The sequence below is a fragment of the Ahaetulla prasina genome, chromosome 6, assembly GCF_028640845.1.
Source record: "Ahaetulla prasina isolate Xishuangbanna chromosome 6, ASM2864084v1, whole genome shotgun sequence".
Lineage (NCBI taxonomy): Eukaryota > Metazoa > Chordata > Lepidosauria > Squamata > Colubridae > Ahaetulla > Ahaetulla prasina.
This window is the reverse complement of record NC_080544.1, coordinates 34,827,023-34,851,771: the sequence shown is the minus strand read 5'-3', so window position 1 is coordinate 34,851,771 and position 24,749 is coordinate 34,827,023. Positions and strand designations below refer to the sequence as shown.

At 35.0% G+C, this 24,749-nt stretch overlaps 1 protein-coding gene across 2 annotated transcripts; it reads left to right on the top strand.

Annotated features, from left to right (window-relative positions):
- The first annotated feature begins 196 nt into the window (after nt 1–196).
- Nucleotides 197–23,581, top strand: MARCHF5 (membrane associated ring-CH-type finger 5). Of its 2 annotated transcripts, none has more exons than XM_058187134.1 (6): nt 197–561; nt 11,781–11,983; nt 15,601–15,731; nt 17,117–17,300; nt 17,659–17,825; nt 20,992–23,580. In XM_058187134.1, exons 1-6 carry the CDS (start codon nt 518–520, stop codon nt 21,106–21,108), a joined length of 846 nt encoding a protein of 281 aa, XP_058043117.1. In that variant the 5' UTR covers nt 197–517; the 3' UTR covers nt 21,109–23,580. The 2 variants fall into 2 exon arrangements, with proteins under 2 accessions (XP_058043117.1, XP_058043118.1); XM_058187135.1 differs by lacking the exon at nt 197–561 and adding an exon at nt 10,791–11,627 and having other exon boundaries at nt 20,992–23,581.
- The last annotated feature ends 1,168 nt before the right edge of the window (nt 23,582–24,749 follow it).

Sequence of the window (24,749 nt, the reverse complement as noted above, 5' to 3'; positions counted from 1 at the left end):
GGAGCGGGCGGGCGGGCGGGGTGGGAGGACGGGGATTTAAATCCCCTCACGGGTAGCGAGGAGCGGGAACTACATCTCCCATGGTGACTTGAGCGCTGACTGCAGTCTCGCTTACAGCAGAGGGGGAGAAGGGAGCCGAGCACAGTAAGCGGTTCCTCTGTGAGGTAAGAGCCGGCGCGTGCGCAGTGGCTCTCGCTCCTCCCTCTCGTCTCTTGCTCCTCGGAGGCCGCGCGGCCTTGCTTTCTGCCCTCCCCTCCCCCTCTCTTCCCGTTTTCTTCGTTTTCTCGCGCGCGCGCGCGCTCGCTCGCTCACTCTCGGAGCTTGCCAGGTGTGAGTGGCGCCTGTCCTCAGTGGCGTCTTTTGTCGCCGCGAGGGAAAGCGTGTCGGGCCACTCCGGGTTGTGGTGGTTTGGGTTCCCCCCTCCCCTTTCCTCCTGGCAGGCTCGGGGCCTTACTTTCTAGAGTGGTTGCTGGCGCCTGTTTTAGCCGAGCCCCCGGGTTTCCCGCACCCGGGGAGGATGTCGGAACAGACGGGCTTAGTAGTGTCGCAGACGCTGGACAGGTAGGAGAAGACAAGCAGGAGTAAAGATATGCGGGGAGGGGGGACGAGTAACGGCCGACTCGGGTGACCTGCTGAGGTGCGTCAAGGGGGCAGAGACACACGGAGCCGACCGCGGCGGGGGGGGGCGGAAAGCTTCTGGGAATGCCCTCCCCTCCCAGCTGAAAGACGCGGCCACAATAAGAGAGGCCGGTAGAATAAAGGGGCCGGGTAAGAAATAGAGGCTAGCTTATTTAGGAGGAAGCGAGGGAAGGAAAGAAAGAAGGAAGGAAGGAAAAAGAGGTCTGTGGGCTGTAATTTGTTGCGGTTGCGGCATCTTTCAAAAGCAGAAATGAATGACACCTCGGGCACAGCCACCCCTCTCCTTTGGGAACGTATATTCCAGTTGAAATTGAGTTGATGTTATGTACCGTTAGCAGTTTAGAAGTCGTAATATTAATTCGTTTATGGCATTGACTTGATTTTATGAATGCATTTATATATGGCATTGACTTGATTTTATGAATGCATTTAATCTGATTATTGTTTACCCTCAGTTTAGCTTTTTTTAAAAAAAAACAAAAAACAGAAACATCCCAGATAGGTGAATAAGGAAGTTAGTGGAATTGAACTGAATTTGGATACTGTATCGAATATGGAGCTTTAACTCCCTCCCTTCTTTTTGCCATTATCCTTCAGCACTGATTGCTTCAGAGACTTAATATGATGATATCAACACACAGGATCTTGTTCGTTTTGTGATCACTGGAAAAAAAAACATTTGGGTTGAAAATGTTGCAGTGACAGCAATGACAGAATTAAGATTACAGCATGGCTGTAAGCCTGGGCATCAGGTGTTAATACAAAGAGAGATGCAAAACAAATTAATGTTAAGTCAATCTGCATGGCGTTTACTTTCACCAAGTTTAATGAAGGAATCAAGTCCATGGTCTCTAACTTTAGTATTACAGTGGCAGGAGAAGCTACATGCTGAGAAACTGGGAGAGTATTACCTGGTAGAAAAAGACAGCTTAGCAGAACTACAATACTAAGAACCTGATAAGGCTTCTCCCTCCCCCCCCCCACTCCTATACAGATGAATTCAAGGTAGAATGAATTATATAACGATACATTTTCTATCTAGGATTGGTAGTATACAAAACCTTTCTACAAATGGGATTTTGTGGGATTTGTGCAGTATTGTATGCATCAGATGATTGGGTCAGTTGTAGGAACTTAGATATCTGGCTTTCTGTTAGTCTATTCAATCTATCAGAATAGAATAGAATAGAATTTTATTGGCCAAGTGTGATTGGACACACAAGGAATTTGTCTTGGTGCATATGCTCTCAGTGTACATAAAAGAAAAGATATTATCATGGGGTAAATATAATATCTCTTGATCAGAAAGGATATCATTGGAATAAACCAAACATCTATAATTTTCATGCTTTTCATATTTGACTGCTTCAGAGGTTGATTAATTAAAAATCTATTTTCTTTCAGTAGGATCAACTGTGGTAGGAGAGAGAATCCTATGTTCCAAAGTGGTATATAAATTTTACAAAATCTAGGGCAATACTTTTGAGGGATTGATGTGTAATTGAAAATCAGTGTGATGTAGTGCTAAATTAGTAGTGGGTAGACCCAGGTTCTAGCCGTCAGGAGCTAGCAAGATGGCTATATGTTAGTCTCTCTGTGTGTCGTACTGGGAAATTAAAAATATTTACTTACCTATCCAAAATGCACCAGCATGGCTAATTATGGTGCATAACCTTCAAGTAAAGAGTCCTTTATTCTTCTGCAGATAGATCTGGAATAATAATACTATAACTGGTGGTTTGTGAGTTACCGAACAATCTTTTCATCCTATGGTTGGCGGACCATTGCTCTGAACCTGTATGGCAGTTTTGGTTGTTTTATCTCTTGGTTTTATTTAAAATATACTGTTTAAATGATGTATAAATATCATTTTAATATAATATAAACCATTATCTTACAGTAAAGAATTGTAAGTGTCTAACTTATATAATTGGATGATATGAGCAAACTTGGGTGGTTTTTAAAAAGGAAACTAGTCAAAATCATAGATAAAGCTATGAATGGCTATAAATTATGTTAGCTATAATCAAGATCAAAGCAGAAATGTCAATATTAGGGAATATGAGCAGAAACATAAAATTGCGCTCATATCATATGGACATCCTATAGGCACTTGCTTGGATATTATTGGGAGCAAGATAAATAAGTTTGGGGTCAGTTAGTTGTAAATGTAGTTTAAGGGTGGTGTATCACTTTTATTAATATGATTTTTTAAAAAAACAAGTTTTAGCAAGGAAAAGTAAAATATATGCAATAACTATGCTGAAGTCTAAGGGTATACTCCCACACTTCATTAAATTCTATATTAAATTCAATGGCCGTTTTACCCTAAAGAGCATGTGTAGCATAGATTAGACTTGGAAGTTTAAAAAAAAAATTCTTGAAAGCCGTGCCAAAACCATTTCTTTATTACTTCTACAATATATATGTGAAAATGGACATGTAGTTTTTAGGAGTTCGTCTTTGATTATAAAAATAAATAACCAAATTATGTTTGTTTTAAATTATTTTTTCATGTCTGTATGTTGGAAACATAAACAATGACATTAAGCCAAAAGCAAAATACAGGTTTTGCAGAAAGTAGGTAAACAGAATCTTACAGTTATTTAGAGTATAGGGGGCTTTTATATACTGCTTTGCACTTCTAATGTTATTCCCTATGTAAAGCCATGATAAAAAATGTATAATCTGAAGGGTTTTTTTAATTATTTATTGATAGAAGTATACAAAAATCCCAAAACATTTCCAGTCATGATGTTGCATTAAACAGTATCAGATATCCTGAAATACTCTTAATTGGACAATGTTAGATTTTGAAGGGGGGGAAATGTGTCTAAATGGCTGTTATTTAATGTGCTGATTTACAGTAAGCAATATAATAATTAAAAGATCTACCACATACTGAAATATTTATTTAATATTTTGATATGAAACTTTTCATTCAAGGTCTCATGGTTTTGGGTTTGTCACATCCACTTTACTTTTCAAACAATCGTATGAAGTAGATCTAGGGATATATGGTTGGTTGATGGTCACCACTTAATTTTGTGGCCAAATAAGAATATAAGACTTCCCACATCTAGTTTAATATTGTGCCCCATGATTCTCAAAGTCTAATAGAATCTAACATTTCTAAATCTATAGAAGAACAAAATTTTAAAACATAAATCAATATTTAGTCAATTTTGTTATAAGAACACTATCATCACTCTCCAATTCCCAAAACCTTTGTACGCATCCTCTTTTCATTTGTCATTCAGATGCTTCATGAGCATTTGTTCCATCAGTTTTCATCAGACAAATTAGATGAAAACATAGCTTCAATTCACAGTATGTGTTATATCCCAAATATATCCCATATCTTTGGGATATAACACATACTATGTTTTTATTATGGTGATTTATATCTTTTTTCCATATGGCATTCAAGGTAGATACTTTCCATTAATCCTCGAGTCACTTGCAAAAACATAAGACATCACTAGACCCCTTTCTGAGCCAATAATCATTCTAATGTTAGGTAGGCAAAGTTTACAGAACAATTCTATGTTACTGCTTTGCATTGATATTGTAATAGCATTATAGTATATGTGTGTATGTGTGCACACATATACACTTAGCAGAGTAGTCATGAGGGTCTTGGAAATAATATTCGAAGGCTAGGTAATTTCTCTTCTACAAAGATCAGAATAATGCAGGCATTGGTATTCCCTTTGACACCTTATGAAATGAAAGGTAGATTTTAAAGCAGCAAGTTAGGAAGTATTGATATTTTTGAGATCCACTGTTCGAAAAAAAATTGATAGTATTGTGGAGAAAGCCAAGTTAAAAAATGAAACAGTCCAGATTTCTCACTTACATCATCAATGACCTGGCTTAAATTATCATACTTTGGATGCATTGCATATAGGTCTCTGGAGAAACGTTCCAATGCTGTGGTGATGAGTGCACTCTGGGAAGTCCTGAAAAGCCAGATTTATGTGGATGACAAGAGTTGACACCAACTTGATGGCACATAGTCAGTCAAACTACATCTGTGTCTCTCTTTTTCCCCAATTTAGCAAAATATGGACCGAAATTATACAAAGGGGTTTGGGACTCTTGTTTGTTTTTCAGAAACAAAACAGGACCAAAGTTAGAAATCACCTCCCCCCCTCCCCCCAATAAAGATAATGGTTGAAAATAGATTAGATTAGTTTCAGCTGGGAGTGGACAAAAAAAAGATAAGAATAAATGCCTATTGTATCCATATGGGAAATGGCCCAGAACACACATACACATAGATGCAACACGTTTTTACTTAACAAAACAAAATTCAGACATGTCCTATGGCTACTGCGGTAAATTAATTGGAAAAGATTTCAAAAAACATGCTCTGCATATTTTTGCCTTTGCATTTTTTTATCCCAAAGGAATTTTGGGACAGTTATGTAAAAAGGCTTAGAACTCTTCTGTCTGTTGTCCAGAAGGATAACTGCCTGAAAACAGAACATCATGGGACTGAATTTGGTGTGACAGAAGAAGCCAAAAAAGGAAAGACCGGGCTTGATTTAACCAGAGGTGAAAGCAAAACCTTATCCAGTGCATTCCAGTGGGAGAGGCCTATTGGGTGGCATTTGAAAGGGTTCCGATTGCTCTATTTGTTGCACTTTTCCTTTCCAGTTACATGAATTTTAAAAGCTACGCCCTGCATGTTTTCCCTAGAATGTATACTAGATACATTTGCAGCCACTTAAGCTTTATTTTATTCTATAGACTTTCCTCATACAGCAGCACTATATTAAATGTGCATTGTCATTCTCTGCCATTTACTGTAAAGAATCATTCTTCATTTTTTTCTATCAATGTTTGTAAAGGCTGAGCAGTATTTGCAGTGTTACGTAACAGAGGCAAAAATATTATACTGACTTTCTATTTAGAATTCAAGAGCTGGTGGGCTGTATCCCTAAATATGTTATCTGACAGATAATTAAGACTATTAAATATATTGTCATCAAGTCATGATAATTCACGTTATTGTAGGATAGTAGATATTTTTATTCCATTTTAAAAAATAAATGATTCTGCTTTTATGTAGTTTTTTATGTACTTAGATTAATATTAAGATGCCATTTGCAACTGCATTATTTTTAAAGCTAATTACCACATAATTATTGTACACCATAGAAAAATAATTTTGAAATCTTTTTTTGTTCTTTAAATATGGCAATTATTTTGAAAAGGAGTGTAAAGAGAAATTATTCCAAATGCTAAGTGGTTTCCATATGTAAACACACAGAATGCAGTTTTTAGAATATGATTATTTTAGAGATAGTAGCACATTGCTGTTTATTCTGAGAAAGAAAATAAATGTTTTAAGCTTTTTACATAACAGGTGAAACAAGACTCTTCTGTCAATAGCATTTAGATTCTTTGTTCACATGTTTATTAAAATATCGCCTTCCCCAAAGCAGGATTAATTTAAGAAGGCATTTTATCTCACATTTATTTTTTCTGTGAAGTTACTGACAAGATAAATTAATAACTGTGATAGGTGCTGAGAAAGAGTGGCTGAGTAGTGTTACTGACAGAATGACAAAGCACATTTTAGTTTAGTGCTACAATAGGAAGCTTTGTAGAATCTTTAAATAGTATTGAGATTAGGTGCTTAAATTGCTTCTTAAGAGTGTTCACATAATGGCTTTTCAATTCTAAAAACTGAAGTTTACTATCTTGTAGATTAAAATATACTTGAAAGTATAATTCAGTATGTTTAACAGGATCTTCATTCTGTTCTGAACAAAACAGTGCCTTGTACCAGCTGTGCTTCAGTTTAAAGCTTTATTCTTACTCTTGAAAGCCAAGACATATGTTCTAGTGCTTTGAATATACCCTAAAAAATAGTGAAATGCTTAATTTCAGATATACTGAAATCCTGGCTCATTAAAATGTTGCAGTTATTTTTAGATACATTTTTTCTTCTTCTTTACAGTCTAATTCTATTTTTAGTTAGAGCAACTAGGATATAAATGTCAGTCAAATACAAATGAGTCAGCATTCAAAATTCACAAAAATTATAACAGTTGAAAATTTTGGCATTTCTTGCATAACATTGAGTGTTGCTGAGGCTTTTTTGTTTTTATTTTATTATTTGCCAATTTTAAAAAGGGGAAAGTAAACTCTTTGCCTTCAAAAGAAAGCTAGTTTGGTCTAGTAAATAAAGCACTAATCTGGGAACTAGGAGATTGTGAATTCTAGTCCCTCCTGAGATGAAAGCCAGTTGGGAGACCTTAGGTCAATCATTCTCCCTCAGTCCAATCCATCTGACAGGATTGCTCTGGTAGGAAAATAGACAGAAGAAGAAGTATTATGTATGTTCATCATCTTGAGTTTTTTTAAATATAAAAATAATGAAATAATAATAAGGCAGGATAAAAGTAAGAAATAAACTTATGTCTGACAATATATTTTGGATTGTTACATCCTGCATAGAAATGCTGTGAATTGTACAAATCTATTCTTTCCTCAACTAACATAAAAATGAAAGGTAATAATTGTATTGACACCTTGAAATGGCTGTTAGATTTGTAAAAAGACTATGCATATATTCTTGTGTTATCCTAATTTATCACACACAGGGCTAACAAAACTTGTCAGTGTAACTCTCACACTAGCTGAAAAGTGATTCTGACTCTCTGATTTCTATAAATCTCTTTCTGTAAAATTTGAACACAAGTAATAGCCAACTTTGTAGCATAGAATATTAGAAAATAAAAATATGATCAGTTTGCTTTTTATATATTGATAAATATATTGATTGGAAGAAAGAATTTTAGACCACTTCTGGAAGTTTATAATCATTCAGTGAAATATCTTTGACTGATATGTAAGTGAAAAAAATGGGAAAAGTTATCTTTTGCATTTATAAGTATTTTATTTAAAAAGCAATAGATACATAGAATTTTTTTAAAAACCTGCCTTTTCCCAATGCTGATATAATAAACCATATCCAAGAACTTTAAAATATGAAAGGTTATTGTACCTTTCTTAAGAGATAGTAAGGACCACAAGCTGATTTTTAGACAGTGTGTTTTGTTTGACAGAGGAAACTCTTTCTATTTTAGGTTGCTGTCTGATTCCGTACTAGCTAAAAGTAATGTTTTATTCATTACAAGAAAATGGAAAATTTGGCAAGAGCTAAGATTCTTATTTCAGTGGTTTTATTTAGCTTTCTCCTGTATCAATAACAAGATAAATCATCTGACAGAAAGCAATCCTTTACCATTATAGTATTTATTCATATTGTGCTAAAGGTTTAAGACTATAAAAGTAATTATACAGTTCTTTTGCAATTCATCCATTATTTGTGGTGCTGTATGTATTATTTAAACTTATTTGATAAGTACGTATAATGATCCACTGATGCTTTTATTTTTGCTGTCATTCAAATGAACATTAACCCACTTAGTCTGTTGAGTTGCTTCAAGAATATTCCAATATGTGTTTTTCCTTTCCTCCACTTTATATGACGTAGCCATCAAGACTTAACTGTGAGTTATTAAGATAAAAAATAATGAATATGTCCTTTTTTCCCTTGATTAGAATAACTTGTAATTATAGTTATATAACTATATGCCCCTTAGACATTGCTAAAAAATTACCTATTTTGGTTTATGCTTAAGACACCATTATTTTCTCATTGACCCAGGAGGGTCTTAATAGTCTCACTGAACATTGTAGCGCACGGGTGTCAAACTCCATCATGTCCTGTGACATATCACAATTTTTTTGCCTTTGCAGAGGTGGGATGGGTGTGGCCTGCACGTGACACATCTGGCCTGCGAGTTGCCAGTTTTGACACCTCTGCTGTAGAGAGATGCAGTTGCTTATTAACTATCAAAAGACAGAAATCATGTGGCTTTCCAACAGTACCAGGAAGTGGAAGGTGACATATAGACAACTATGACATAGAGCAAGTTATATTTTTTTTAATTATCTAAGTTCTTTTTCAGGCTTCTAAAAGAAAAGTGCTTATGTTTATTATGCCTTTCCTGTGACAGAAAAGAAGTGCTGCTGCAGCACTTTTACAAGACTTCATTAAATGCATGGAAGCAACTTTATTCCTGTTGCCATCAAATTATTCCTGCAGAATTAATTACACAGTTATTGTATGATGTGGCCTTAAATGCTTATGCCAACTTCAAAAAGCACAACAAGATTTCTTAAGATGTGTTTTTTTAAAAACCTGGATATGTTCCTAATGCAACCTTGAGACTAGAGCCAAGCTACTCAGAATTGAAGCCAACGTTTAGCTAGTAATTTTATTTGTTCAGATAGGGTTTAACTTGGCTCCTCTAGTTAATATCATTTGGCAATTATAGGCCTAAGTGATGGACAAGTATTATATGTAATCTTCCTCTCACCCAAACATCTATTATTCTTAGAATTTGAGAAGGCTAAAGCTGTTATTAAACATTGGGTTTTAGTTTCAGAGTAATTTAAATTAAAATTTAATAAAAGTTAAACATATTAAGTTTGATTAATTTATCGGTTTCAATTTAATAAAGAATCAGAGATGCTTTCCAGCTGCTTACTTATATTCATGTGACCCAAGTGTCACTGGATATTCTTTAGTGCCCTCTTCAGTGTTTTCTGCTCAGCATTTCTAGAGGACAGATAGCATAATATCTTAGATCCTCAGAAGTCATCTCCATGTGCACCAAGCAAGATTTGGCCCCATCTCGTCTCTTCCAGCCTTAGACATAAAATCAGGATCTCCACACTGTATCCAAGTTAGCCTGAAGTGGCAATGTACAACTGAGTATTCTCAGTTGTATAGTATTATCCATGTATTAATGATATCTCAGCCCAAATCTATATTTGTCCAGTTTCACACAGATATTAAATAATATGGGAGGGAAGAAGGAAGCCATGTCATATGGCACTCTGCATTGCTGAATCATGGACTTAACTATTTCTCACAGTTAGAATAGAATAGAATAGAAAATAGAATAGAATAGAATAGAATTGAATTTATTGGCCAAGTGGGATTGGGCACACAAGGAATTTGTCTTGGTGCGTATGCTCTCAGTGTACATAAAAGAAAAGATCATCAAGGTACAACATTTACAACACAAATGATGGTCATAGGGTACAATTTAACACTTAATAATACAACACTTAATGATAATCATAGGGTAAAAATAAGCAATCAGGAACAATCAATATCAATATAAATCATAAGGATTACCAGCAACAAAGTTACAGTCATACAGTCATAAGTGGGAAGAGATTGGTGATGGGAACGATGAGAAGATTAATAGTGCAGATTTAGTAAATAGTTTGACAGCGTTGAGATAATTATTTGTTTAGCAGTGTGATGGTCTTCAGGGAAAAACTGTTCTTGTGTCTAGTTGTTCGGGTGTGCAGTGCTCTATAGCGTCGTTTTGAGGGTAGGAGTTGAAACAGTTTATGTCCAGGATGTGGGGGAAATGCCCACTCTGATAAGACTGGAGCCATTATAAAACAATATCCAACCCTCTTTCATTCAGGGGATCCAGGGAGACATTATATTTGATAGTATTGAACATTGCCAAAAGCTCTCAAAATATAGGCGTTCTAAAACGCCTACTTAGGGCCTGGGTACTTACGGGACCGCCTACTGTTACCTCATGCCTCCCACCGACCCATACGCTCACACAGAAAGGGACTTCTCAGGGTGCCGTCCGCCAAACAATGTCGGCTGGGGAAGATCCTTCTCTGTGGGGGCTCCTACCCTCTGGAACGAACTTCCCCCTGGTTTACGCCAAATATCTGACCTTCGGACTTTCCGCCGCGAATTGAAAACACATCTATTTATTCGCACGGGGCTGGCTTAAATTTCTCTTGGGTTTTTAAACTTCTATTATGAATTTTAATGGGTTTTTAATTTTTATATGTTTTAAAGTCTTAGGCCAATTGTGTAATAAGTTTTTTAATTCGTATTTTAATTGGATATTGTATTGTTTGTTTTTATTTTGGCTGTACACCGCCCTGAGTCCTTCAGGAGAAGGTGGTATAAAAATCGAATAAATAATAATAATAATAATAATAATAATAATAATAATAATAATAATAATAATAATAATAATAATAAAAAAAAAAGATACATTTTCTGACAAATTTCATCCCTTAGAGTAACCAATGCCTTATATTTTCTACATTCTTGCCAAATGACTGCAATGACAACTCATTCTACTTCCTGGCTACCTGTTCAAACTACAATTAAGTACTTGATTTACAACAAAAATTGTAACCAGAATCTTGATCAGTGAACAAAGCAGTCTAAGTGAAATGCCCATCTGACTGCTTCATTCAATGACCACAATCCTGTTGCTTCCAGTTGCACTTGTTAAATAATCTCCAGAGTCATCATGCAGATGGAGAAAAGTTTCCTGCCAAGTTCAGCTCTTCCATGCATGAAAGAGAATTCTTGCACGCAATATTGTTGCATTATTTACGTTGCATATTTCTTTGTTTTATTTATTTATTTAGCTACCCACTCACTTTCAGTGACTTGAGATGGGTTACAAATAATAAAAAACATAATATAAAAAAGTAAAAACAATAACCCCCAACTCTCATCTCTCCCCCAATAACAAGCATTCAAACAAACCACTTGATGGATTCCCTCCCATTCTGGTCCATTGGCAAAACCAGGTCTTTAGGGTCTTGCGAAAGAGTGCCAGAGTGGCAGTCTAATATTTACAGTGATGATGTTCCAAAGGGAGGGTACCCCTATGGAGAAGGCCCTTCTAGTCCCATCAGATGTATCTTCTTAGGAGAGGGGACATTCCTTTCCTCTCTGCTCTGGTGGGTTGAGTAGATGTAATCTGGATGTTATAACCATCACGTTCCATAACATCAGGGAAGAGACACTCATCCTGTAATAGATTGATTCTGCCAAAGAAGACGTAGTAGTTGATGAAGATTCTCGCTGGAACTCAGATTTCCAAATACTAGTCAAAGATGTGAGGCTTTCATTTGGTATTTTTACTGTGTTGTTATTTGATGAATAAAAACATTGAAATGTTTTTTTTAAAGAAGAAAGTATAGAGACAAATGAGGATATTTTGCTCTTGTTTGTAATTGTAACTGAGATAAGAGTTGTGTTTGAATTACAGGAGTTGCTGGGTTTGTTTTGCTACTGATGAGGATGACAGAACAGCCGAATGGGTGAGACCGTGCAGATGTAGAGGCTCTACAAAATGGGTTCACCAAACATGTCTACAGCGTTGGGTAGATGAAAAACAAAGAGGAAACAGTACAGCTCGAGTTGCCTGTCCACAGTGCAATGCAGAATACTTGATAGTATTTCCAAAGCTAGGTAAGACACACATATTGGCTGAAACAGGTTTTTCCTCCCAAGGTTTTAAGTACAAATCTCCTGTATTTGAAAATGTGGATATGGTGTGGCAAGCTTTAGGGTTTTTCATTAACACTTAATATTTATTAAGTTCTTTATCCTACATGAGATCTTCAGTGTAGTTTATGGCATTAGGGAAGAATTATTATTAGACGACAAGTCAGTAATAAAGTACATAGGGTATAAATGTCTAAAGTATAAAAATTCAACAGAGATATCCGTTTCTAGTCCATGTCAGCATTACATGTGTTTGCTTATAAATCATTTTGTCTCCTTAATATGCAATTATGCTGGGGAAAAAATCACACAGAAATCTGCCAATTTTAATGTAAAATTGTAAAATTATTATGGTTGATCACACTGCTAGCCAGATGTTTAGGCTGGATTTGGTATTTTTATTCACCCCTCAAGTATTTCCCCAGACCCGGGATAGGCAGATATTGTTTGATTGTATAAAAGGTATTGTCACAGAATGTAAGCTGTTCCAAGTAGAACTGCCTTTTGCAATTGACTTTATTATCATTATTATCCTAAATCAATCCATTGCAGGAAATTCTCTTCAAATTCTCTTCTGAGTCCTTCGGGAGAAGGGCGGTATAAAAATTAAATAATAATAATAATAATAATAATAATAATAATAATAATAATAATAATAATAATAATAATAATAATAATAATAATACTACTACTACTATTATTAAAGATTATGATAATTTATCGAACGTCACATGCAAATTAGTAGGTAGATTTTTTTTAAACTTTCCAATTTAGAGTTAAGAAAGAATAATTGGCTTAGATCATAGCCAGCTTCTATGCCTAAGGAATACTACAAACTGAGCGGGGTTTTCAGGGTCTAGCAGCTGAAATATTGCCCTAAACAGATCTTTTATTGTAAAATACACATTGTTTATTTTTTGTAAATATTTGTTATTTATAAAGCTCAGAACTCTATTGAAGATGTCAATATTAGAAAATAAATGAGCTCTATTTTTCACATTAAGGCAGGTTGTAGTTAGATTGGTATACTCAAAATGCAGCTGAATAAAATGCTGAAGTTTTCTTCAGAAGTCAGACTGCAAAAAAATATACACAGTATGACCGATCCATTTTCATACAGTCTTCACTTTTTAAAACCAGTACCTTTGTATCCTTACCTATAGTATATAGCATTTCTAAATTTTACTGCCTTAAATATAAATCTATTCTAAATATATTTTACAGTAACCCAATCTACTTAATTAAAAGGCTAGAACGGTTGGTGTAATTTTGGTGAGGAAATATAAGGATTTTGCTCAGCTTGGTTAGATAATTTAATTTAGAAGGGAAATAATTTAAGACTGGATTTTAAGAAAAATATTGTGTGAAAATATATTCATTAAAATATTGGCATATACTTTTCATAATTTGTCAATTATTTAAGATCAGGTTGCAAAGTTTTTTTTTACTGTTTTAAATAAATTTCTATTTATTAATTGAATTTATGTGATGCCTGTGCCCCCAATAAGGTGAGTGTGGGTGGGTTACAATACAACCATAAAACCCATAAATAGAAAAATGTAGGCAAAGAGCAGGCAGAGCTGGGGGATGCAGTTAAACATGTTATTGCCTTAGAACCCTTACGTTGCCACAAACAATCCAAGTCCAGCCCCCTCTGAATTTCTTTGACCCTTATCTAGTGCCAATTTAATGCTAACTATTACTTAACTAGATTCTTGAGTATAGGCTTCAATAAATCTTCTGTGCTGCAACTTAACATAGGGATTCTTTGTGTTTGACCCAAAAAAAAAGTTAAAAACTATTCAAATTAGAACCAAGGAAAGAGGATGAAATCTTCCTACCCTGTCAGCCACATCCAGCAGTGAGCTTCCCTTTAGGGCCTCAAGCTAACAAGCGAAACCAAATTATAATACCTTTCCAGAAGACCAAAAGATTAAGATTCTCTATCTATTCTTTGTTAATTTTGTTTCAATGCTCTTTTTATTATAGGAATTATTTTAACATCTGTAGTATATATTCTTTAATATTTATAGGTGATTGTAGTTGTAAATTTGTTGGGCATCTCTACACTAAAAGCATTTTCACCACTTCCCCCAACATTTCTTTTATCCTTGGAAATAAAATTAGAATGGCCCACAATCAGTTTCAGATATCTAGTCAAAGAAAGGATGATCTGAGTGGTGTTTCCTCTACTTGACTAAATAAGGTACATTAAAAAATTCCAATGCTGTGCTATTCCTTCCTTGCTTAGTTCACTATTTGCAGGGGGGCGAGGGGAGAACTTAATCAGCTAATTCAGGATTGGCTAAACCATCCCGAATCCAAGTGCAAATACACTGAAGAATTATTAGGTAATTTAGCAGCATTGGAAGAGAATTTCTGTTAATGGCCTGTATTTGAGCAACATAGAATAAAGACTAATTGCAAAATGGACAAAGAGGAAAAAAGTGGCATGGCATCACTTGAAACAATAAGAAAGCCATATATGGAGGTCCATGAGTTAAGAACAGTTACTAATTGTGATAAGGATGAAAATAAAATGAAGGAGAAAAACTAGGGTGGAACAATATACCACATATTGTTTTTAAGATCATGATGCAAGAAGTTAGGTTACCAGTTTAGTGTTTTCAATTTCCCCCATTTTCAGATTAAATTGTTTAAGAATATATCGTATACCGGTACTGTATATGTGGCACCTTGCTCAATAGTAGTACCTGTGAGAGGGATCTTTGAGTCCTAGTGGATAACCATTTAGATATGAGCCAGCAGTGTGCAGCAGCTGCTAAAAAAGCCAACACAGTTTTGGGCTGCATAAACAGAGGGATAGAATCAAGATCACGTGAAGTGTTAGTGCCACTTTATAATGCCTTGGTAAGGCCACACTTGGAATACTGCATCCAGTTTTGGTCGCCACGATGTAAAAAAGATGTTGAGACTCTAGAAAGAGTGCAGAGAAGAGCAACAAAGATGATTAGGGGACTGGAGGCTAAAACATATGAAAAACGGTTGCAGGAACTGGGTATGTCTAGTTTAATAAAAAGAAGGACTAGGGGAGACATGATAGCTGTGTTCCAATATCTCAGGGGTTGTCACAAAGAAGAGGGAGTCGGGCTGTTCTCCAAAGCACCTGAGGGTAGAACAAGAAGCAATGGGTGGAAACTGATCAAAGAAAGAAGCAACTTAGAACTAAGGAGAAATTTCCTGACAGTTAGAACAATTAATAAGTGGAACGACTTGCCTGCAGAAGTTGTGAATGCTCCAACACTGGAAATTTTAAAGAAAATGTTGGATAACCATCTGACTGAGATGGTGTAGGGTTTCCTGCCTGGGCAGGGGGTTGGACTAGAAGGCCTCCAAGATCCCTTCCAACTCTGTTGTTATATATATTATATATATGTATTACAGATGTACAGATATGTATTCCAAGTTACTTGGAAAGGCTCAATAATATACTTCTGCAGAAAGAAACAATTTATACAATTATAAAATTTACTAATAAAACATAAATTTCATTTGCCTAGTTGCTCCTTTGTCAGCTTATGATGATTGCTACAGAATCTCATTTCTTCTTTACATTATAGGTCCAGTTGTTTATGTCTTGGACTTAGCAGATCGTCTTATCTCAAAAGCCTGTCCATTTGCTGCAGCTGGAATAATGGTGGGCTCTATCTACTGGACAGCTGTCACCTATGGAGCTGTAACAGTGATGCAGGTTCAGATAATGTTCTAAATGTTAAATTACTGTAATTGAGCTGGAAACTGCTAGAGATTTGCTGAAGACGCCCTTGAGGGTGGGTAAGAAAGAGAATTCTAAGGCAGGATTGGAAAACCCAGTTTACTACACCTAGGTCCAGATTATGTTCCCTGTTCCCCTTCCCTCATTTTGTGGGAGTTTTGCTTCTTTTGAGCTGCCTTACATTTTTTCATTATGAGTCTACGGATAGTTTTCAATTTACAATTGGTCAACATTCAAAATAATGATGGGCCTGGAATGTGTTTTTTGGTCCATAAAGCACTTCTGGACATCATAAAACATTATATCACACACTGTCTTCCCATAGTTACATGATTGCATTTTGGGCACTTTGCAAGTGGGTCATTACAACCAATTGCAACATCCCACAGACAAATGAATGCATTTTGCAATATTTTTGCCAGCAAAAAACATGTATTCAGAAGAATGGTTTCACACTTACAACCACATAATTTGTTTATCAGCCTTAATGTTTTGCTTAATGACTGCTACAAAAAATGATGTAAAATCAGGTCCGCTCATGTGAATGCCTCAAATTAAATGCAGTAATTTATGTCTGGAAATCCAGTCTCATTAGTCAAGTATTACCTGTATTACTTCAGCAACTGGTAAAGACATTTGTGACAAAGTGGCAATGACTCACTGATCTTGACTAATCTTTTAAAAAAACTTCATTTCTGGATATGAAACCACCAATAGAAATAAGAGACTGCCATAAATAACATTTGAGAGCCATTCCATTGTCTGGCCTCTTAAAAAAAAATCCGCAAAAGAAGCCAGTGTCAAACCTCTATATACTGTTTTTATGAAACCACATGGACATGTTCATGTGGTTACTAGCAGTCAAGCTTAACACAGGGAGATTTTATATATCGGGTGAAATGCTCCCAGTTTGGACCAGATCGCCTGATCCGGTAGTGATGGTGGCGGGTGGTTCGCAGAACCGATAGCAAAAATCCCTGCCATCCCCACCCATGCCCAGCTGAGCCACGCGATCATCAGGTTTTTTTTTTTTCACTTTTAAAAGCATTTTTTCTTCAACTGAAAAAAATGCGTTTAAAAGTGAAAAAAAAGGGCTCTGATGATCACGCGGCTCAGCTGGGATTGTCAGAGCCCTTTAAAAACATTTTTTTCTACAACTTCTTTGGCCGAAGAGGCTGTAAAAAAATGCTTTTAAAAGGTTCTGGCGATTAGGCAATTCAGCTGGGATCGCCAGAACCCTTTAAAAGCATTTTTTCTACATTCTACATTATTTGAATAATCCTTTATAAAATGATTATGTGTTAATAAAAATGGGGTGCTTGTAATAGTTATGTAGTAATGTGTAGTTTTGTTTTGGTCAGGTTGTGGGTCATAAAGAGGGCCTTGATGTCATGGAGAGAGCAGATCCATTATTCCTTTTAATTGGACTTCCCACCATCCCAGTTATGCTTATATTGGGAAAGATGATCCGCTGGGAAGACTACGTTCTTAGACTGTGGCGAAAGTACTCTAACAAACTGCAGATACTGAACAGCATATTTCCAGGTAATGCTACAAAATTTGAATATCTAGGCTGGGCTTGGTTTCAGTGAGAAAAAGTGAAATGGTAGAGCAAATTTCTCCTTCCTTAAGGAAAAGCCTATCTAGCACAGTTTTTGCTGCTTCTGGTTGAATTCTATCTCAATTGACGAAGTAGGTTAAAAAAACCAAAATATAAAAAATAAACTTATTTTGTATAGGATTATTAAAATTCATACTTTGTTTAATGAAATTTAGTACAAAAATGTAGTGTAAATTTTTTTGAATGTGAATAAAATTAAAATACTGCATTGAAAAGTTTGTTGCATAGAAATGTCTAATGTATATATCCTAATATTTAGTTAGCAATGGTATTTTTCTTCAGGGATTGGATGTCCTGTTCCTCGGATTCCAGCTGAGGCTAACCCTTTAGCAGATCATGTCTCCGCTACTCGTATCCTATGTGGAGCTCTTGTCTTTCCCACAATCGCCACAATAGTGGGAAAATTGATGTTCAGCAGTGTTAATTCTAATCTTCAAAGAACAATTTTGGTAAGCTGAAGTTTCCTTGTAGAAGTAAAACTGCAAGATTATAGAAACATTTCTAACCATTTGTCATCTCTTTACATAATTGTTTTTATACTCCTTCTGCTAAATAACATTCTGTAAAACAAATACCTAAATTCTCATTTTAAAACCGTAAAGAACTGTATGTAAAAGTTACATATACATTCAAAGTTACAGAAATCAAGTAGAGGTTGTGTCAACTTTTGTTTGTGTAGAATGCCATTGAAACATACAATTTGACCAGGGTTGCCTGAATTTTGCATACATAGCTTTAAATCATTTAATGAGTCACAATTGCTATTTCACGAAATAGACCTATCTAATAAATAGCTGGTTTCCTATGTCATGCTAACTATAAACTATCAAATATAACCTTACCTTCATGTTTTTTGTGAATCCACCTGTTTTGAGATATAATCTATTGTGTAAGATGTACCCATGTGTCATAGCAGGATTTCCTCATGTTAAAAACTGTCATTTCACAAGACTGACTAGTGATTTTATAAGTCCATATTGAAACTTTTTTAATTCTCAGACTTGCCTTATTCAGAACTGATTTTCAGTCATACCTAGAAATCCTGTTATTGTATAATTACATGATTTATTGCAGGAATGAGAGGTTTTCAGACCATGGATTTGATATGGTCCAGAGGGCTTTCATCAAGATTCTTTCCCAGCAATTGAACTTATCTGTCCCCAGACCTCTTGTTATGTTCAATGAGCAAGAGGCTGGCAGTTCCCTAATCCAGATGCAGGAGGTGGCTAGCAATGATGACATTCTTGGGCAGAAGTAGAAGACCTGGCTCACATCCTATTTGATTGTTGCCTGTATAAGAGGATGAGAGTCAGGTACCTTGGCCTCTATACCAAACGAATGACCCATTGAGATCCCCATATCAAAACAACTTACCTTACATGTGGCCAGAATCTGAAAATAACATTTAACACAGCACAGTACTTAGGCAAAATGGTTCAGTTGAGATCTGCATATGTGGGACTGATTGGGGTAGATTGTAGGGTGACACTGAAATATAATTTTATCATATTTTATATCTTAAATTATTGTATTTTATTCCAATTTCAGTTTTAGACTGTATTTTATTCCAATTTCATTTTAAATCGTATTTTGTCCAATTCCATTTTAAATTGCTTTTATCAAATTTTAGTAATAATTTGTTTCTGGAACTCTGCCCTATGGCCCAAGGGCTAATCAGTAAAATCAATAAATAAATAGATTACATTCTTGGGCAATGGCAGATGAACACAAGTGGTTCTTAAATGGTTTTGATAATGGCTTTTGTGTTATAATTTTATTTTTGAAAAAAAAATTGTACTAAGTATTCTGGAGTTGAGGTCCACTCACCTTCAATTTGCCAAAATTGGGAAACATTGAACTAGATGCAGTTTTTTATTCCTAACTCATTGTTTTGACTAAACAATAGATAAGAAAGTCAGTTTACACAGAGTTGTGTATGTAGAACCAAGGCTGAGATTCACAGATTAGTGTCTTCTAGATCATAATGGCCATAACTATGTGTCATCAGGGTTCAAAATACTTTATATAAATGCATAAATTTACAACAGCAGCTTCTATGCTGCTTGTTATCACAAGTCACAGTATTCAAAAGTTATTCTTTTTAGCAATTAACTAAACCAAGCTGAATACAATCTAGATAATTATTGATATCAAGGTTACATGAATTACCATAATTAAAAATATGACAAAATATTATTATTTAACGTAATTAAAATTTTATTACTGCTACTGGAAGATAAAGGGGAGCTTTAAATGCAAATATATACTATAAGAGAATTGGAAATGAAATGTGTTACTGAAAAACATGGCAAATGAGCAAATGGACATTTCACCCCATCTATTGAATGAAGCCTCAGTCCATTAGTTAGGGAAAGTATGAGAAAGAAATTTGGGCAACACATATAGAATTCTCATTAAAGTACAGACTAATAAATTAAGAAAACAGTTTTCTTATTTAGTTTCCAGGATTCTGTAATCTAATCCCTTCCTGGCATTAAACCTTATTAATAAGACTGAATCTTGCTTCGTGGTGCTGTTAGCAGCTTGACACACACGGAATTTGATGATGTGGAGAAATGCAGCACTTGCCACTGAGAAACTGGGAGGATAGCTGCTGAAGAATTTTGTCAAAGGCTTGAAAGGTGGGATTAAGAGAGTGTAAGATGAACAGCATCACTTATGAGGCAGCAAAGGAAAGAAAAAGCTGTCCTTTGAAGAGCAAGCAGTGACGGAGCTTTTGGGATATAAAATCTGAGATTAGTGAGGAAACAAGGCCCTGGACAGGAAGAGTGGACTGAATCCAAGATGAGGCAAAAAGCCAGTGTTCAGCTTTAAGGTTGAATATTGAAGTGTTCTGAAAGCAAATCTGGGAGCAGAGTATTACAAAAAGATCAAAATAGAGGAGATGACATTTGAAAGAGATGAAGATAGATGAAGATATTCAATAAACTGATGAGGTGACAATGACTTAATTTTTTTTGCAGCACTGTACTGGATTAAGTATTTTTACCTTTGCTAAAGGATGGAAAATGAAACTTCAAAGAATAAAAATATAAATACATTCTATTATGCTCTTGTTCAGCAAAATAAGTGATAATATTTGGATGAGAGAGACATGAAATAAAAGTTGAAAGAGGTGCTGAATTTCCGAATAGGGAGCTCATGGAAGAAATTGAAAAATGTGAAGTGAGAAAATAAGATAGGGGCAGTCATGTGAATGTAGCTGCTGCCCAGAATTATAGCATAATATTACCCAGGGATTATTGTTTGAGAACTTGAGAGAAATTAGAATCCAAATCTGATTCCTCAAGGTCATTTGAACACAGGGGGAGGGGTGGGGGGGGAAGAGAAATTAACAGAAAGAACACCTCCCTCCCAGTGAATGAATTAAGAAAACCCAAAATAATGTGTAAAATCAGCATGAAATATTTTTTATAAGAGAAACATTTCAGAATAACATTATGATAGAGATTGGCATGTCCCCAGTATTTATATAAAACTGTTTTAATTAACCTAACTTCAAGGCATATTACAAATGTGTATAAAAAGCCACTTTTTAAAAAAAGATTGAATTTCTCTGGTAGGCTTTGAATAATTGTTCCCTTTTATTTTTAGGGTGGAATTGCTTTTGTTGCTATAAAAGGAGCTTTCAAAGTCTACTTCAAACAGCAGCAATATTTGCGACAAGCTCATCGGAAAATTTTAAACTACCCTGAGCAAGAAGGTGCATAAATGACTACAGTATGCCTGTCAGACTCTTATAATCTCATTTCCTATATTCTGCAACAATTCTATTAGTTAGCTACAGGAGCCGAGATTGGATGAGATGCTGCTGCATTTTGTATCTCTTCCCTTTCCACATAGACTAATAAAGGACAATATAATGTCAAGGTGAATTCTACTTAGTTGTTAAGCTTAAGAATGTAATTTGTTTTCATTAATGTATTTTTCTTTGTGGCAGGAGACATCTGAATCCATTTCTTGTGGGGATATATTGCCTTTTGGGGGTTTTCTGAAACAGCCAAACACTTATGAAGTCAATAAATTATGTGCAGACTGTATTGAAATATCTTTTGTATGCTCATTGCAGTAAATTCATAACTCTTTGCTAGTCCAAAACTACCTGTCGAAATAGCCGACATTTCTAGAATGTTAAAAACTGAACATGCCTGTTCTTAATAAGCACTTGGAATATTAACGTAAGTTTTTTTTATTTAAAAGTTTCATCCGATGGTTTACCTTTAGTCCTTTCATTGTAAGTTGTACTACATACAATTGAGTATCATTTGCCTGCTGTGAAATGAAAAAAGTGAATCACAATCTGCTTGTAACCAAGCTTCAATATTGGAGTTATTGCTTTGTACCAATGTACTATGGAATCCCAGTCAAATGATGGATATTATTAGTTCAAGATAAATATAAAAGTTAGATTCAAAACCAGGACTGATAACATAAAGCTATATGTAGAAGTATTCTGCCTATACTTCCAAAAGTATTCAGGAAATTATAAACATAATATAAATTCTATTTACTAGTAGGGCTTTTTTAAATAGGAATTGTTTTAATATTTTACTCCTATGACATCTGGCACTTTACTTTTGTTTTGAGAATACATTTTCTAAGTGTCTTTGATTTTGATGGAACCTCCCAGCAAATACTTGGAGTAATGGTACTAATTCTACATACGCACATAGTGAAATCCTTTTCTAGTAAATGAAAGGGGTTTCTTAGAACATAAAGAGTTGAGATTTAGGAATGATACTTGAGCGATCTTTTTCTCGATACAAGAAATAAGCATATCAGTGTGAAGTCATATTTATCTATGTAATCAATTCCAATTCCTGGGATTACTGGTGGCATTTGTGTCAGCAGCATTAGAGAACTAGATAATGCTAGATTCAACAGTGTAATATTCACTGCAAATGGTAGAAACTTGTTCTTTTTAAGAATTGGTAAATAATTCTTCATCAGAAATTAAACAAACAAAATGGGCTTCATGTTCGTTTGCAATAATGAATGCTAACAAAATATGATTTTCTGAAATGAACATTATTTTAACTATAGAAATGTACTATTTTAAAAATGTATAAAATGTATATTATGACCAACTAGTATTCCAGTATTAAAATATGTGAAGAAATATGAAGTATAGAATACTAGTTGTATCTTCTAACTACTGAGAAGAATTACAAGTTTAATTCAGTTGGACTCTGGAATTAGAGAGAGAAAGGGAGCTGTATTTGCAAACTGCTGGATTTCTTCAAGGATTTTCAGTGCTATAAATACTTTGTAAAATTCTTTTGAGGAAAAGTCTTGTGAGTGTTATTTCTGGTATAAGCACTAGCCCTTTGTTACCTGCTGGATTTTTTAAAACAGATAACACATAGTCTCATAATGTCACCTGGTGCAGTGTGTGGATTTGAAATTTATTCTGTGGTTAAACTTCAGAAACTATTCTGTATCTTTGATTCAAATGTACTGTGAATAATGTGAAATTATTTTTAATTCAGTAGCAAAACCATTATTCTTTTGTTGTGTTTAATGTTTCTGTTGTGATCACATATTGAATTAGATTGAATAAATTTTTTTACATTTAATTGGGGGGCATTAAATATTTTAACGACAAAAATAGAACCTTGACAACCATAGTTAACTCTGCTAATAAATAATCTATAATAGGTTCCCTCTCTCAGAACTATTTTGCTGTTCCTTTTATTTTTATGACACAATCTTCAGACGTTTGAGATGCAAATATTCAGAATTATGTTGAATATTTTGCCTTTTATTGTTCAGTAGGAACATGTCACTATTTTACTTAATTTTGATATGAGTTTTCCATTGTTCTCTTCCCCATTTTTTATCTTAATAATGCATGTCTAAAGTGAGCAAGCCTTCCATGTTCTGCTTCAGCATGCCATGAAACCATCATTTGCTTGAAGCTGATCTATTTACTTGAATGGAGGAACCAGCTTGTTATCATACTTGAAGGTGAGGAAAACAGGGTTCAATATAATCTTCCACCAAGTAGAATTGGCCAATTGCTGAATTGCTAAGCAGTCGATCTTGCTTGTTTGCTACAAGTATTATTGGGTAATTCATTTACATGAAGAAAGCATTATGATTCTTTTTTAATTGAGGATAACTTTCTGACATGTGACTTTTTGAAATAAATGCTTTTGCCAGTTTTATCTGAATACAAATAACTACAGTATTTGCATTTAATTTTAAGGTTTTCACTGCTTATGTGTGTCCAGCTATTACACTGATATTTGGGGCACAACTGACTTTAAATTTCATTTGTTTAACTGACATTTCCCCTCCCTCCTCCCAAAAATTCCATAATGAACAATGAAAACAATACAATGCAATTTTGGGAAAGATGGATGTATTGTAACAATGTAACTAAAAAGTTCTTCATACGTCCCCTGGATTGTGTCTGCACCTCCCCAAGGGAGGTACACCTCAGTTCCAAAACCCCTAATTTAACTAATGCAATTTTATGTGCACCTTTGCCTTACTTGCTTTGATGTTATCTCTTATAAGAGGGATATTGTAAGCTTTCCAGTGCACTCTAATGGTAGGTTTGTGACTGGAATAATCAAAAAATGTTAATCACCAAGTAACAAATTAAATTTATAGTGAAAGCAAAACATTACCACTGGAACATGTCTCATATGCATCATCTGACTTTGCCTGCTGTTGTAGTTAAGTCAACACTAGTTTTAATTAAGCTCTTCCGTAAATAATTGAGAGCAGTTATGCACATTCATCCTGACTGTATTATAAAGGGACTATACACTGTCAAGGCAACATTATTTTAAAGTAAATAATCATTTCGATAGAACAGCAGGAAGGCGTTAGCAAAACAATTTTTACAAGCAGTCTCCGCCTTGCTGCATCAAAATGTTTAGATTGGTGTTTTTAATGCATCAGTTAATTAAAGGCTTCTTAGAGAGTAGAAGCACCTAAATAGATGCCTTCTGCTGGTGCTTTTGTTCCGTAAGCCTTTAGAAGGCATTGCCTTAATTTCTGTCATCATAGCACAGAGCAAGGATAGGCCTAGTGATGCACAGGATATTAAATGTGCTCCTAGACACCTACCTTGGCATTTCTGGATTCCCTCCTACACTAGTTTCAATATTGTTTTAGATTCTTAATTAAAACCAATAACTGAGCAAGAGGCACATCAGCAGAGAACTGTCGGATGTCAACACCCTAATTTCTAGACTTTCCCTAACATACCGCCCAATATAATTTTTTTTAATAATAATGTGGAAGAGCCTATCTTGTTTTGAAGTGTCATGCCTGAAAGAAAATGGTAAAAGAAAAGTTGGATACTGGCTTTCCTGAAGGTGATAAAAGAATCTTATCTG